This window comes from Convolutriloba macropyga, chromosome 4 (assembly GCF_964194025.1).
Source record: "Convolutriloba macropyga chromosome 4, txConMacr16.3, whole genome shotgun sequence".
Lineage (NCBI taxonomy): Eukaryota > Metazoa > Xenacoelomorpha > Acoela > Convolutidae > Convolutriloba > Convolutriloba macropyga.
Genome location: NC_134471.1, coordinates 12,302,395 through 12,316,584, shown reverse-complemented (window position 1 = coordinate 12,316,584; position 14,190 = coordinate 12,302,395). Strand labels below are relative to the sequence as shown.

General features: G+C 33.9%; 1 protein-coding gene across 1 annotated transcript; it reads right to left on the bottom strand.

Moving 5' to 3' along the window:
• Positions 1-831: 831 nt before the first annotated feature.
• Positions 832-13,105, bottom strand: LOC142338259 (sodium-dependent glucose transporter 1-like). Its single transcript, XM_075387931.1, has 6 exons — positions 12,304-13,105; positions 10,430-10,559; positions 9,483-9,638; positions 9,239-9,367; positions 7,677-7,790; positions 832-1,149 (listed from the first exon to the last, which is right to left on the bottom strand). The coding sequence occupies exons 1-6, from the start codon at positions 12,559-12,561 to the stop codon at positions 962-964; spliced, it is 975 nt and encodes a 324-aa protein (XP_075244046.1). The 5' UTR covers positions 12,562-13,105; the 3' UTR covers positions 832-961.
• Positions 13,106-14,190: the final 1,085 nt, after the last annotated feature.

Here is a 14,190-nt window from a genome sequence, read left to right as displayed (position 1 = left end):
TCAAACGTTTTTTTCGTTGTTTTGCAAAATGTATTTTTGAAATATATTTTTTTCAAGCTAGTCAAGGAGTTGTTCAAATCTATTGTTACTTCAAATCAAAGTTCCCCTATGTCACTGGGATCCAAGTCAAAAAGAATTTTTGACCTAGCTTTCTTAGGAAAAAAGTTAGATTTTCAAACGGTTTTTTCGTTGTTTTGCAAAATGTATTTTTGAAATATTATTTTTTTCAAGCTAGTCAAGGAGTTGTCCAAATCTATTGTTACTGCAAATCAAAGTTCCCCTATTTCCGTCCAGATGAAACTTCGCACTGATCAAACGTACTTGACTAGCACGCTACACAAAGAAAACTTTTATGGAATAATCAAATTTTAATTAGTCTATAAAATCTTTATTCTATCGCAATCAAATTGTAATTCGTCTTCATACAGTTTTAAAATATTATCTGAGCAGAAAGTTATTAAAACTTTTTAACCTCTCAATTTCTATAAGACAAAATTTCAATCTTTCTTCTCTCCGTGTTTGCCCGCCAGGTAAAACTTATAAGACGCCAAAGGGTACAGACAAATAGTACAAAATGTCACGATATACATTAACCACATAGGGTCGAAATTGTCCATCATATAAGCTATAATAAAGGGCAAAACTATTTCACCACAAGACCCACCAACCATGTAAATTGCACCAATCCTTCCATTTATGGTAAGATATCGACTCGTGTAGGATAGGGCGGCTGGTCCGAGCGAGGCAAAACTAAGTGCAAAAATCATGGAACAAAAATAAAACGCATAAACATTTGAAACAATTGAAGTCGACAATGGAATTGAGGATAAAACAAGGAAAAAGACATCAAGATGCATTATAACGTAATCTGAAAGATACATGGAGTAAAAAATTGCCAGAAATCGTCCAAATGCAAATGTGAGCCAGAAAGTGGCTGATAAAGTAGTCGCTTCATGAACATTCATTTTAAGGTCGGATATAACTGCAAATGTGACCAGATAGCCGTCGTAAGCCAGTAGGACACCGAAGTAGAGTGCCAACAGAACGACTCCAATTGGTATGAAGCGGATTCGGAAATTGTACTCTCGGATCTTTTCCTCATGCGACAGTTCCTCCGATAGTGACGAGTCATTTTGTGACTTAGATTTCCTGAGACAGAGAAAGTTGTTATTTTAAGTATTGAAATATGTATTGATTTTCACGAAAATATTTTTTCCAGTTCCCCAGAGAAGACTTTGAAAATTAAGCATAATTTTTTGGGCGTATAGGGGAAACTTGGAAAACTTGTGCGTCATCGTAAGGGCCCTCACGGGTTGACCTCGTTATTCAAAAAGTTATTAAAATTGCTTCCTATTCTGACATCTAAGAAAAGTTGTAGTCATAGATTATGAACTAAATAGCTGATATATGATACTGTAAGAATAACGCCGCAGAAAAAGATCGCAGAGTTTTGAGTTTTTGTAAGATTTGCTGTTAGTAGCAATGGACCCTTGTTAGAGATGGTTTGCGGTTTTTAGTAATGAATTTTAAAAAATTTTAAAGCATATTCACCGGAATTCTTACGAAAATGAACTGCTGTACCCGGGTTCGAAGCTCACCTCATCAGTGTCAACAACTTTCTCTTCCTCTGCAAATCTTACATTTCTTAGAGATTTTTAGCGTTGACACATCGACCCTGATTTGCAAAAAAAACCATCAAAATCTCCCGTGTCACGCAACATTATTGTATCGCAACCTATACGCAACTATTATCTAATAACTGCAGTATCTCTCTGTCTCTTTTTTCCTTTGAGGGAAGCAGCAGTAAATGAGGAGGAGATAAAGTGCAATTGCTAGATTGATGATCCCCACTATGATGTAGACCCACTCGATACTCGAATGTTCCAGGTCAATGTGGGCGGCTTCGTCATCCAGGGTGTTTAATCTGGAAGATATTGGAACCGTTTCCTATCAAGAATTCAGGATTTTTCAGTCACAAGTCAAATTACCAGGATCATAGTAAAACATAGTTGAATAGTACCCTAGCTTATTTCCCAAGTACCGTGATTTACCCAAACTAGCCTATAAAAATCTTTAGCTGGCTTGAAGTTAATAAATGGACTTTAACTCAAGTTAAGGTAAAGTTAAGGTAAACTTTATCTTATCAACGGTTTACCTTAACTCCGTTAAGGTATAAATACCTTAACTTTATTTAGCGTACACAATTGTTGTCACGCTGGATTCGATTGCCATTTCTTTCGTATTCTGTAAAAGGTTCAATGTATGTGACATCTCAAACACAGGTAAAAATCATTTTTTTTTCATTTCTAATTGAACTGCCAAAAGTCAAAAACAGTCAGTGTCTAGATCCCAAAAAAAAGTCGGCCACAAAAAATCCAAAATTTTAAAATTGAAATTTAGGTTGCCACCCCCATACAAATTAAAAACATAGTTTTTGATTGGTGTAGAATTGTTCCCATGACATTCGTCGATTATATTTGTTTTACTAATCCGTGTTTGGACTATTCGAGTTAGTAGAAATTAATATTGCATTATAATAAATAACGAGGATTGATAATATGCTTTTCCGCATAAAGCTTCAACCAAGCCTAGGCTGTTTTTTCAGCTTTAGCGTCGAAGCTGCATGTTCAAATATCTAGCTATAGAATTTTTTTTAAGAAAAGAGATTAATTAGTTAGCGGATTCTCGATATAACAGAGAAACGAACAGTTAGAATTTTTAAAAATTAGAACTCATATAGGCCCGGGTCGAGGTTTTTGGGTAAATTTTCGTAAGAAATGCGGTGAATGCGGTGAGTTTTCGTAAGAAATGCGGTGAATGCGGTGAATTTTCGTAAGAAATGCGGTGATTGCGGTCAAATCAGATTGGTCAGGAAAAAAAGTTACTACAACTTTATTTAAAATTGACTGTATGTCACGTATTTAAAGACCGCGTGTGTCAAACAATTTCATCGACGTCAAACTAGAAAAAGCGGCGTACGGTGTTCTGAAATTATGCCAATCAACTTTTATTTATTTGTTATAGTGATTGATGCAGGGATTTCCGTTTTGACAGCAAAATGAAACAATTTAATTTTGATTCCATAAAAAGTTTTTGAGATTGCAAATTTCTCATTTGAAACTATAAATTTTTTAAATTTATTTTAAAAAAAATTAAAACAACAGCTACAGATATTGGTTATGAAACAAATGATCTATATTGACTTGATATCAAGCGGCCATGTGTATACAAATTGCTTTTTAGCACAGAAAATCAAAAAGAATTTGGTGAAAAATAAACAATTGCTGATTATCATTTCGTAGATAGATTTGAAGACCTTAGGGTTGAAATGATAATTGTACCGACTCACTATAGTGGGGGGAGGAACGATATATTTAAAAAGGGTTTTTCTTTGTTCAGTCAATTTTGGCAGACCGATATAATCATGGTAGAGAGTTGTGAGTGAGAGCATTAGAAAGCCCGTCCACCGTAGAAAATGGAATTATTTTTTTTTTGTTTTTGCCTTTTTCAGGGAGTTATCGAGTTTTAAATTTTGTGCATAGGAGACGATATTCGGTTGTTATTTCACATTTTCGGTATTTTTGATCAAATTTTTGTCATTTTTGCTGAAATATGTTAAATTTAATAACGGTAGAGGGATTAATTTCATCTTTAAAGATAGAGGAGGGTTACTGAATTGTTGGATTCAATTTTTTGGGTAGAATTTAAGCCAAGTTTCTCTAATCTCGGACTTTGTAAGCTTAAAAGGAGAACTAACTGTATTCCAACTGGACTTGAGAGTCTTATGCAGTTATTATTTTGCCAGTTTTTTTACAAATTTAAACTCGATATTTAAAAAAAATGCAATATTTTTTTTGAAACACTAAAAGATTTTAGTCAATTTTGTACTAAAAATATCAGGGCTGATCTTGATCTCACCTTGAACACTTACGGTAAAAAACGCGGCTTTTTAATTAGGCGCTCCTTTTTTTTCAAAATAAAAGATTTTATGTAAATTACTGACAAACTTTTCAAATCAGGGCTTATTTATTGACAAGTAATAATGACAAAAAATGAGGCCCAACAAACGTATATTATAATTTCAGAGATAAACTAATGGTTTTTTTTTGGCTCTGACTAATTTTTTTGTAAAATTTTTTGGACTCCTTATGTTTTGTTTTAATATGTATTACTTTTTGTAAACTAATTACTTAGTCTCCCCAATCAAAGATCCACTCGGTCTTTTTGAGGTATAGGTAACCTAGACATTGCTTTCAGTTGTTATCTAATGTCTCTTATGACCGTGAATATATTTTTGTTAAATTTTGTCTCATATAGTTTTGTTCATTCAAATATTTTTTCCCTTTTTTTGTATTTTTTGACTGATGGCTTCGACCATTTTTTTTATAAAATTTCTTTAAGAAACTGTTTAATTTTAGGGTTTATTCAGTCATTTCTCCGTAATCTTTTTTCTAAGGAAGAGCCGTTGTTGTTGAGAAGAAAATTAGTGATGATTTAAAGATCTTGAAGATAACATCTTAGTGTCTTAAATATAGCGCCTTGAACACTGTGGTGTCGTAAATTTGTTTGTGAAGTTCTGGCTTCTTGCTTTTTTGTCTTTTGTAGTCTCGTGTCTTAGTCTCATTCACACGAGATCCAATTGGCTTCTTGAGGTGTTGATTGTTAATCGATCTCTTTTTGTTGAAATTTTATGTCTGTAATGACTTTTGAAAACAATTCTTTTCAAAAACATTTTTGGATTTTTGAGCTTTGACGTATAAAGTTTTATTTTCAGACAATTTGTAGCTTAGTCTCTGTAAAGACTGGTCACAACCCGTTTCCAGTGGGCTCTAGTTTAATCGTTATACCTCTTTTACCCTTTTTTTTCTCAGCTTTATTAGTACTGATACTACGAGGTTTTATAAAATCAGATTTTTGTAAATTTTTACATTTTAAAAGATTTTTGGTTGCTTCCTAAGTTATAACATTAATAGTAGGTCCCATTAGCTTTAAAATAATGTGCAATTGAACATTTTTAATGCTCTTAGTGACAATATTGCTTGTAACGGCTTCACTGCTAATTTCGCGCAAAGTTGAAATGAAGTTTTAGTTTTGCCGGTATTTGTCCTTCTTGTTGTAGTCTTATGACCTACACTGGTTAATGACAGATCTCAATTGCTTCCTATGGAAATATAAATGAACCTTTTAGTGGTTTCTGTTAATATCTAATATTAATAGTCACTTTAAAATTAGTTGCTTTTCAAAATAGAAACCTATTTTTGAAGTTCACACCTTTTTGCTCTTTTTTGGCCTGTTACCCAGTCGATTGAGGTCAGTTCTGATATCTTTTATGATGAAGTATAGACTATTTTGTTTTTATTTATGTTTTATCTGATGCGGTTTTGATTTTGTTATGATTTATTTTAATTTAGACATCGAGTTTTGGTAATAATTAATGTTTATTGTTTGATTTTTTAATTGTCTTTTCTAGTAGTCCTATTAACAACAAGTTTTGTCGGTCCTATGACGTGGCAGTTTTTATTCCATTAGTGGTTTATTGATGTGTATGTTTTTGAAAGTTTTCTATATCTTCATTTGATAGCCGATTAAATGAAAAATGTGGATGAGCGGGGATGAAACTTTCTATGCCTACGCACGTTACTTAGCCTTTTTGTTCTTCTATTTTGTCCAGTGGGTCACGACTAACAACGGTTTCAAACTTATTTTTTTTCTAGTCGTAAAATTAATCAAGAGGCAAATCAATCAATTGTTTCGGACATTTTTTTTTTGAAATTTCTGATTTTCTAATGCAAACAATTATTGCATCGAGAATAAAATGAACTGTAAATCCGCTTTCTTGCAACGTTCAAAAGTTTTTCTTTTTCACTTTCAAATCCATTATTCAAAACAATCTGTAAATAATGGATATTTGTCGTTTTTAAGTTACCCGGGTCGAGGCCGAAAGGTTAACTTGTAAGAACTTGCAAGTTTCTGGCAGAAACTTAAAATGTTATTCAACGCCCTGCAAATTTTTCTTCCAGAAAACTTCCAAGTTCTTACAAGTTAATCATTCGACTTACAAGACTCTTAAAAGTTAACCATTCGAGTTAAAAGGCTATTGAAATTTAGCCGTTTAACTATCACGGTTCCTACAAGTTAAACATACATAACTTTTTAAATGAGTTCTTTGAATTTAAGTTGTTACCAGATAAAATTTTTGCGTAAACTGTAGTAAAAGCCAATAAAACATTGCAAGATATGATGGTAAATAGAAACTTCAAAAACAGAGAATCGGGAAAAGTGTGAGTTGAAATTATAAAAAAAATGTTAAAAAAATGAAGGGTCACAAAATTGTTTTGTGAAAATGATGACATATGAATTTGAAACTTCAATCAAAGTCAAAAAGTGTTTAAATTTTAGGAAGACTTTTAACAAAGCAACCGCGAGGAAGCCAAATAGTATCTATTGTTCATAAATTGAAGTGCAAAAGGTGCTCTTGAGTTCATAAAACTGAGAAATAAAAACTTTGTGTGTTAAATTAAATTAACCGATAAGAGTCGAGCTATACCGGAACGAACGTGCAAGAAACTTACAAACTGGCCATTCGACATAAAAGTTCCTGCAAGTTTACTATTCGATTTTCAAGTTCTCACAAGTTAACCATTCGACTTGCAAATTCTTACAAGTTCACCATCTTTTGCGAGAAACTTGCAAGTTCCCACAAGTTAACGATTCGAACTCGACCCGGATATACTGAACAGCAAATGAATTTGTGAATTTTTGCAGCTTATTGAGATCGCAGCTCACCAAAGCATTTCAAACAGACAGCTAGTTACTGGATGAGAATCAACTGATAACCACTCTTTTACATTGAGATGTTCTGCAAAACAAAAAAAATCAAATAAAAGAGAAACAGTTTAAGACTTTAGAACAGTTATGAAAAACACGGGCTTTTTTCATTTTTTTCATCACCGAACTTAATTTTTTTTTAAGTTTAAGAATTACTGCTAAAGTTGTTTATCGGTAAATTAAATGCTATTGATATTCGAAAACCATAGAGAACGTATTTAGTTACAAATTCAAAAGTATTTTGCGCAGAAATTTCCTTTTTGCGCAATTCAGAAATTTTGACTTTTATCAAACCCTAATGAATAGCTAAAGATGATTATCTTTAAAATCTGTAGAAAAAGGATGGTAGAGTAACCAATTGAACATAAATTTTTGGCAAGTTCAAGCGAGCTTAAGTTGGAACAAATTTAAAGCCATTGAAAAGGCAAGAAAAGGGGAAATTATGAGAAATTTTATGAGAAATTATGAGAAAATTATGAGAAAATTATGAGAAAATTATGAGAAAATTATGAGAAATTATGTGAAATTATGAGAAATTATGTGAAATTATGAGAAATTATGTGAAATTATGAGAAATTATGAGTCTTCTCATTTCCTCGGGAAACTAAAAAACTGAAAATGTCTCTCCAGCGATCAATCTAATGCATCACTGGCACCAGATTTATCTCTCCGTTAAAGATAACCAAACTAGGCTTAACAAAAAATTGGGCTGGCATAAGTTTTCTAACCCCGTTTCCGAGTTGAAAAACATTGGCAGCAATCTATAGATAGTTAATCCTAATTCTTACTTCACTCAGGAAAAAACGAAAGGAAACTGTTCCTTATTGATTTTTTGATCTCAGAAGAACCTGGAATAACACTTTGCGACACACTAGCTGACAGGTTGTTCAAACTGCCAAGAGGGTTAGTTGTTACTCGGGTTATTTGGCGGGTATTTGTAGGGGACCTCTTGCTTCTGTGAACTGAAATATAGAAAGGCATTATAACATTTTTGAACTCCTCTAAGCGTTGTCCTCCGATTATTACACGCAAAAGGTGATTTGGTCGCAAACTTCTTGAAGAAAAAAATAACCACCTTTGTGGGCTAAGTGACCTAATTTTTTTTTTTAAAAAAAGCGTACAAAAACTTTATTTGTCACCGGTTTCCTAATTTTGAATGTAACTTATTTTCTCCAACTGAATTTGAAGTTTTGCCACAGTCAACTGAAAGAGTAAGCTCGTCTGTACCCCTTTTCCAACGTCTGCATTATTTTAAATAACCAATTTTTCTTTTAAAGTTTTCCGCATATCTTTAATAAATCCTAATGAAATTTGGTACAATAATAGTTTTTGTTCACCAACCGGTCTTTACAATGTTTAAGTTGTTTAAGTTGTGATGTCATTGAAATGTTTTGGAACAAATAAAAAATACAAAAATGAAAAGGCGCCAATTCAATGAATGGTTAACTATTTAATAAAATCTCCCTAGCCGTTTTTTACACCCTGTTTTGGAAAGTCTTTGTCTTTATCTGGAATGACCAAACTTACTTACCATAAAAACGAACCATATATGGTAACTTACTTACCATAAAATGGACCATATATGGGAACTTACTTAACATAAAACGAACCATCTATGGCCCATAAAAGTCATGAATTGTTTTTGTTCTATGATCATGCTATGATTCGTAAGTTGCCATTTATGGCTTGTTTTATGATTAAGAGTTTTCAAAAATTAGTTTCACTCGTGAAAAGATTATAATCTTTTCATGTGGGGAACTTATTTGTGAAAACTCTTATATATCCTGGTTTCTCTCGGTTCATTGGTGGAAGCTGAAGTGCATGCTGAGCAGATAAATGGTATTTATATTATTTTTACAGCCATGTCCATGGTTACCCAGGCTTACCAAACTTACTTATCGTAAAACCAAACATATAAAATCCCTAAAAGTCCAAAAACTTCCGTTTAATGATCTTGCTATGATAGCAAAGTCTCCCCATAATATGTTAACTGTTATCGATAACAACTTTTTTATGGGAAGCTGAACTTAATAATTTTGAGGGAAAATTTGTAGCCATAAAACGGTCCATTTGAACATTTCTTAGAGCGTTTTATCGTAAGTACAATATCCTAGAAGAGAAATTTGGATTTTTCCCAGGTCGACATCGTTTGCAGTACACAAAACAAAGTATTAAAACCATTGCACACTTCAATCTGATGTGAATTCTCTGTTATGGTGATACGAAACCGCAAACTCGGGCAAATAAGAGCGCGGGGTCACTAAAACCTATCACTTATACATCTTTCTGCCAGACGCCTATTTGGTAACTAAAGTATCTTTTAGTTGAGAAGGGGCAAATCTCTTCTAGGTACAAGGGGAGGGGGGTGACGGCCGGACAGTTCTACTCTAGTTTATAAGTATTTATTTACTTTCTTTGCCCGCAAATGGTTTCACAAGCAGGGGTACAACTCCACAGCCCACAGCCACAGTGAAGTGCAATTGCTGCATTGGTGAACTGCTCTCCTTTCCCCACAAGTCTAACAGGGCTATGTTCACAACTGAAACATTCAGCAATTAAGAGTTTATAAAAATAACAGCTGAAACGTTCACTAAAATTATTGCTCGGAAAATTTACAATTGATGATCAAATTGAACTATATATAAGTTACGCACCCAACTCTAGTGCCCGCATGCAGGCTCCCCTGAAGAGGGAAGCAATGACTAGAGTGGCCAGAGTGGGCCAGAAGGGTACGGCCATGGTGAGGGAGGCAGCACCTATCAACACCACCAGGAGTAGCAGCCAGTGATCCACGTAATCACACGTCACACCTGAAAAAGATAGCGAAATCTTGATCAATTCCTGACGTAATACATGTATGATCCTTGATTGCATTTTTTGTTAACTAGATCTGATCCGGATTTGTTAACATGTCAATGAAAACTGTGAAAATGATGATCAAAGCTCGCCTCCAGTGTTTTTGAGCCCCAATTACAAATTATGCGAGCTCATATAACAAGTTACTATGAAAAAATAAAACCTGCGAGGGGGGGGGGGGTTAAATTTTATATAGCCATTTTTAGGATATATTCTACCTTCCCCCGTTTAGTGCACTAAACGGGGGAAGGTAGAATATATCCTAAAAATGTTTGAACTTTTTATGAGGATAATGAGAATAGTTGTTATATATAGTCAGAGTAGAGAAGCTAATACGTCTATTGCAATAATTGAATCCGATGAAAGGTATAGATTTACTTCTTTCGCCTTTTTTCCTTTGCTAATAATTCTTGTCAGAAGATTTTGTTCACAAAGTTCATGTAAAACTTCAATCCGAACATTGCTTCGTTATCATAGGAGAGACGTTGTATACATGCGGATACAAAATTTGCAAGTGTCTACGGTTCGTAAAATGCATTTACAATCACAATTACGAGCTATATGGTTGCACGCTACAACTTTGACAGTAGTATCATGGCTGGAGTTGTCTGTCGAAAAAAATTGGTTAAAAAAGTGGAACAATTAAAAAGATATAAAGCTAAAAAAAATTGACCGGAGTAATTGGGTTAAAACCTGTATTGTAAGCAGCCCGAAAATGGATATAAGTTTGCAGATATAGCCTCACCTCCAATGATGACTCCGATAATGAATCCAGTTGCTTGTCCCACAAACACGAGAGATACTTGTGATAGAGTCACTGACAGACCATAAGCCAAGTCAAGCAGTGTCGGTCCTATTATTGCATGCATTGTGCCCTGTAAAAAATTTAGTAGAAGTTAGAAAAATATTGATACATTTGACTCCATTTTTTAAATCAATTTTTAATTTTCTAATTACATTTTTTATTAATTACTTTTGCAAATCTCAGAAAAGTTTTGTCGCACAGATTTCTCTAAAAAATTTTGATTCACTTTTTATTAGATAATATTTTGATAAAGCAGCGCATTTTAGCATTTTTATTCTGATTTCCAGAATCTCTAATATGTTGATGAAAAATAGGAAAACCCTTCATCAGTTTCTTTTTTTTCCTAACAACTTTGCCTATTTATGCGAGTCTACAGCAAATAACAGGATATTAGGGCTTGAGAGGCACATCCTAATGACAGAAAATGAAAATCTTTTCCAAAGGTTTTTATAGAGGGCAGGCCAGGAGCCGGAGCCTCAAGCACGTTTAGAAAAATTACTCGGAAATATAACCGTGAAAACAGTTTTTAGAGGAACAAATATTCCACTGTTGGCTGAAACCTGAGTTTGAATTGCGCAGGATGATTATGAGAAATTTTGAACTGACAGTTTTAAAATACAAACAAAACTAAAAAATTTTTAAATATTGACGTCGTTTTTACTAAAAAAAGAGTTTTTAGCAAATATTGCAAGATGACATTTCAGAAGCTCAACAAACCTGAAAAAATAGTATTGTTCTTAAGCCGTTTAGGCATTGAATAAAATTATTGCGAAGTTGAGTTCCCGGCCCCAACGCCACGTCAATTTCAGTACTGGGCAAGTCTAATTCCAAGTCTCAATTTATTACTGTTTCAGAGCTATGATCATGTCACTTTTTACACTTGGCAGTTTCCACCTAAGACTTGGCGAGTCTAAATCCAAGTCTTGGCTAAGACCTGGCAACTCTATATCCAAAATCCAAAAGTTGAAAATAGGTTCAGAAAACGCCTAAATTAGTCAAAAAATTGAGAGAACTTGACCGTGAAATCGTCAAAAATAGCCGGGGAAATTGTCCAGAAATAGCCAGAAAATTGTCCAAAATAGCCGGGAAATCGTCCAAAAAGTCAACAAGAACCCGGGACAGCATGGGTACAATTAGAGTGGTTTTCTATACAATTTTCCTCTGATTAGAAACTCCAGACTAACTCACAAGATCTGAAATATTCTTCAATTTAAGTCCATCTTTGTCAAAATTGGACTGAAAATGCTGAAAACGGCCCAGAATGACCTGAAATTGGCGCTTTTTGGACCCACGGACTCTCCCAGGTTGGTAATTTACCCTTTGGTATGCCCCGGTATCATTTTACAGCACGCCTGGAAAGTGGCTTAAAATTAATCCTGAAAACGTGGCACGTGACAATATATTTTTTTTCGATTCAAATTTTTCAGTCACATTTTTTTGAAAAGTTTTTGTTTGACATGGGAATCAACTTGCAAGTGTTATACGAGTCTTGGCCAAGACTTGTCAGAACTGTAAGACTTGTAATAAGACTTGCCGAGTACTGAAAAACGATATAAGACTTGTATTTAGACTTGATTAGTACTGATATAGACTTGGAAGATCTTTTCCGTTTCTGCCTCCCAATACGTTATGCGCCCCCAGTAACAGAACACGTGCCATAACATGGTGAATTATTATGTGAAAACATGGCACGTGCGTCTGAGGGGTGCAAATAATATGCACCCACTAAGCTGGGGAGGGGGCACAAATGGAAAAGATCCGACTTGTAGTTCGGTCCGGGTTTGAACTAATTGAGGAAGTTCTCAAAATCTTACCATTCCGAACATGAGACAGCTGAGTGCGAACGTTTTGCAGTACTTTTCGAACCTTGGAATGTGGTTCGTTTCCAGTTGGGACCCATCATTATTATCCTTTTCGTGACTAACTTGAAACTCCTGGACATTTGTGACGTCACGGGTTGTTTTTTCGGATAGATCTTCTGTTGAGTCCAGTGCACTGTATCGATGAGCTGAACTGGCGATAGAATTGGCCAAGATTTTGGTCTCTTCGTCTGAGAAAAGTTCTTGCGACATTTTTTTAAATTCTTTTTTATTTCATGCGGTGACGAAGTGTCGGCACGACAATAGTGACGTCAGAACAAAGATTGCGCTCAATAGACAAAATATTTTAGGAAATTGCCACAACTAATTTAAATTTAACTGTGTGCATAACTCGATGATTTTATTAATTAATAAAATAACTAAAAGTAGAATAATCGCCTTGAGAATTTCTGGGGTAATTTTTAGCAGTAAAAAAGCTTTAGTATACCAAAAAAGAATGCAGATTGCGTTAGCGCTGCCGTGATATGAAAACTGCTCAATTTTATCAGAGTCTAAGTAAAACCAATTTAATCACTCCAGAAAAACTGTCGAATGCAATTACATATCACTACAAGTTAGAAAATAGTGAAAATAGTAAAATGTTTACATTTCACTTTCAAAAGACTTTACCCAAATTTAAAAACATTTGACCCAAGTCTAAGCAATTTGTCTATATTAATCGTGTTTTTTGTATTTTTTTTTGCAATTTGGTTTATCAAAATTTCACACTGACATAACATTTCACCGTGGAAATCAACGTTCCATACAATCACACGAATAATGGAAATGTGAACAAAACTAAATGTTTAATTTAAATATATGAGCAATATGGCGTTAAATTCCAATGATAAAGTTTTATGCGACCAAAAAGTGCAAAATCAATCTGTGTACTTCCAATTTGTTCATATAATTATTATTATATGTAGTTGAGCAGTTTCCACATTAGAGTTTTATTCCATATAGACATTGCGCACCAGTTGTGATTTAAACTTTGATATTGGACAAAGCAACTAATACAAACTTATAATCAATTTCAAATATTCCCTTATGGAAAATTAGTTTGTTTTAAGCATCGGTGATAAAATGAGGCTAAGGATTTTCATCAGCCACCATTTACAAAGTCTTTTAATGTTATTTAAACCGGAAATATTAGAGATGTTGAACAAAATTATTGCGTTAGGATGCGCGAAATTTTTTATTCTAGATCTTCTTCAAAAACTTGGAAAACGCAGGATAGATTTTACAGAAAAGTTACTTGAACTGCTTACGAAAATCAGGTAGGGATTGTAGGTCTAAAACTGGCATAGAATATTTTTATATTTTATGTGACTCTATGTCTGTTTCAGGGTCGGTACTCAAATTTGAGATAATTGTGAAATCCAGACGAAAAGTTAGGTTGAATTTTTAGGTTGAGAATGAAGACAATATAACTCCAACTACATATCAGTACTGGGAACGTATAAATCCAATTCAACATAAGGATCAGAACTTAATCCTTATAACTTCCAGACTATCCGTGATTTTCCATTTGAAATACGATTATCGGCCAGCTGATTTCTAAATAGAATTTGCAAAAAATCAGAATTATCATAATTTTTTATTTAAAAACGATTTGGTTACGCGTCGGCTTGAAGAGATTGATTGTGACAAGTTTCGTAGATGATTGATCGTGACAAATAAGTATGAGCAGTAGAAGATAGAGAAAAAAGTAGCATTTCAAGCCCAAAAATGCTGTTTTTGTCCAATTTTCAGTCAAATGTTGACAAAAATTGCGCAAAATTCACTCAAAATATGCACATTCAGGTAGCGCATAATTGTTCATCAAATTTTTTTTGAAACGGG

Bases quoted from the DNA above. Each gene is read 5' to 3' on its own strand.
- LOC142338259 (XM_075387931.1), bottom strand. From the start codon at position 12,561: ATGTCGCAAGAACTTTTCTCAGACGAAGAGACCAAAATCTTGGCCAAT. The intron at 10,560-12,303 runs GTAAGATTTTGA...AATTTTTTACAG, and splicing joins GCTGTCTCATGTTCGGAATG to GGCACAATGCATGCAATAAT. The intron at 7,791-9,238 runs GTAAATAAATAC...TCTATATTTCAG, and splicing joins ACCATTTGCGGGCAAAGAAA to TTCACAGAAGCAAGAGGTCC.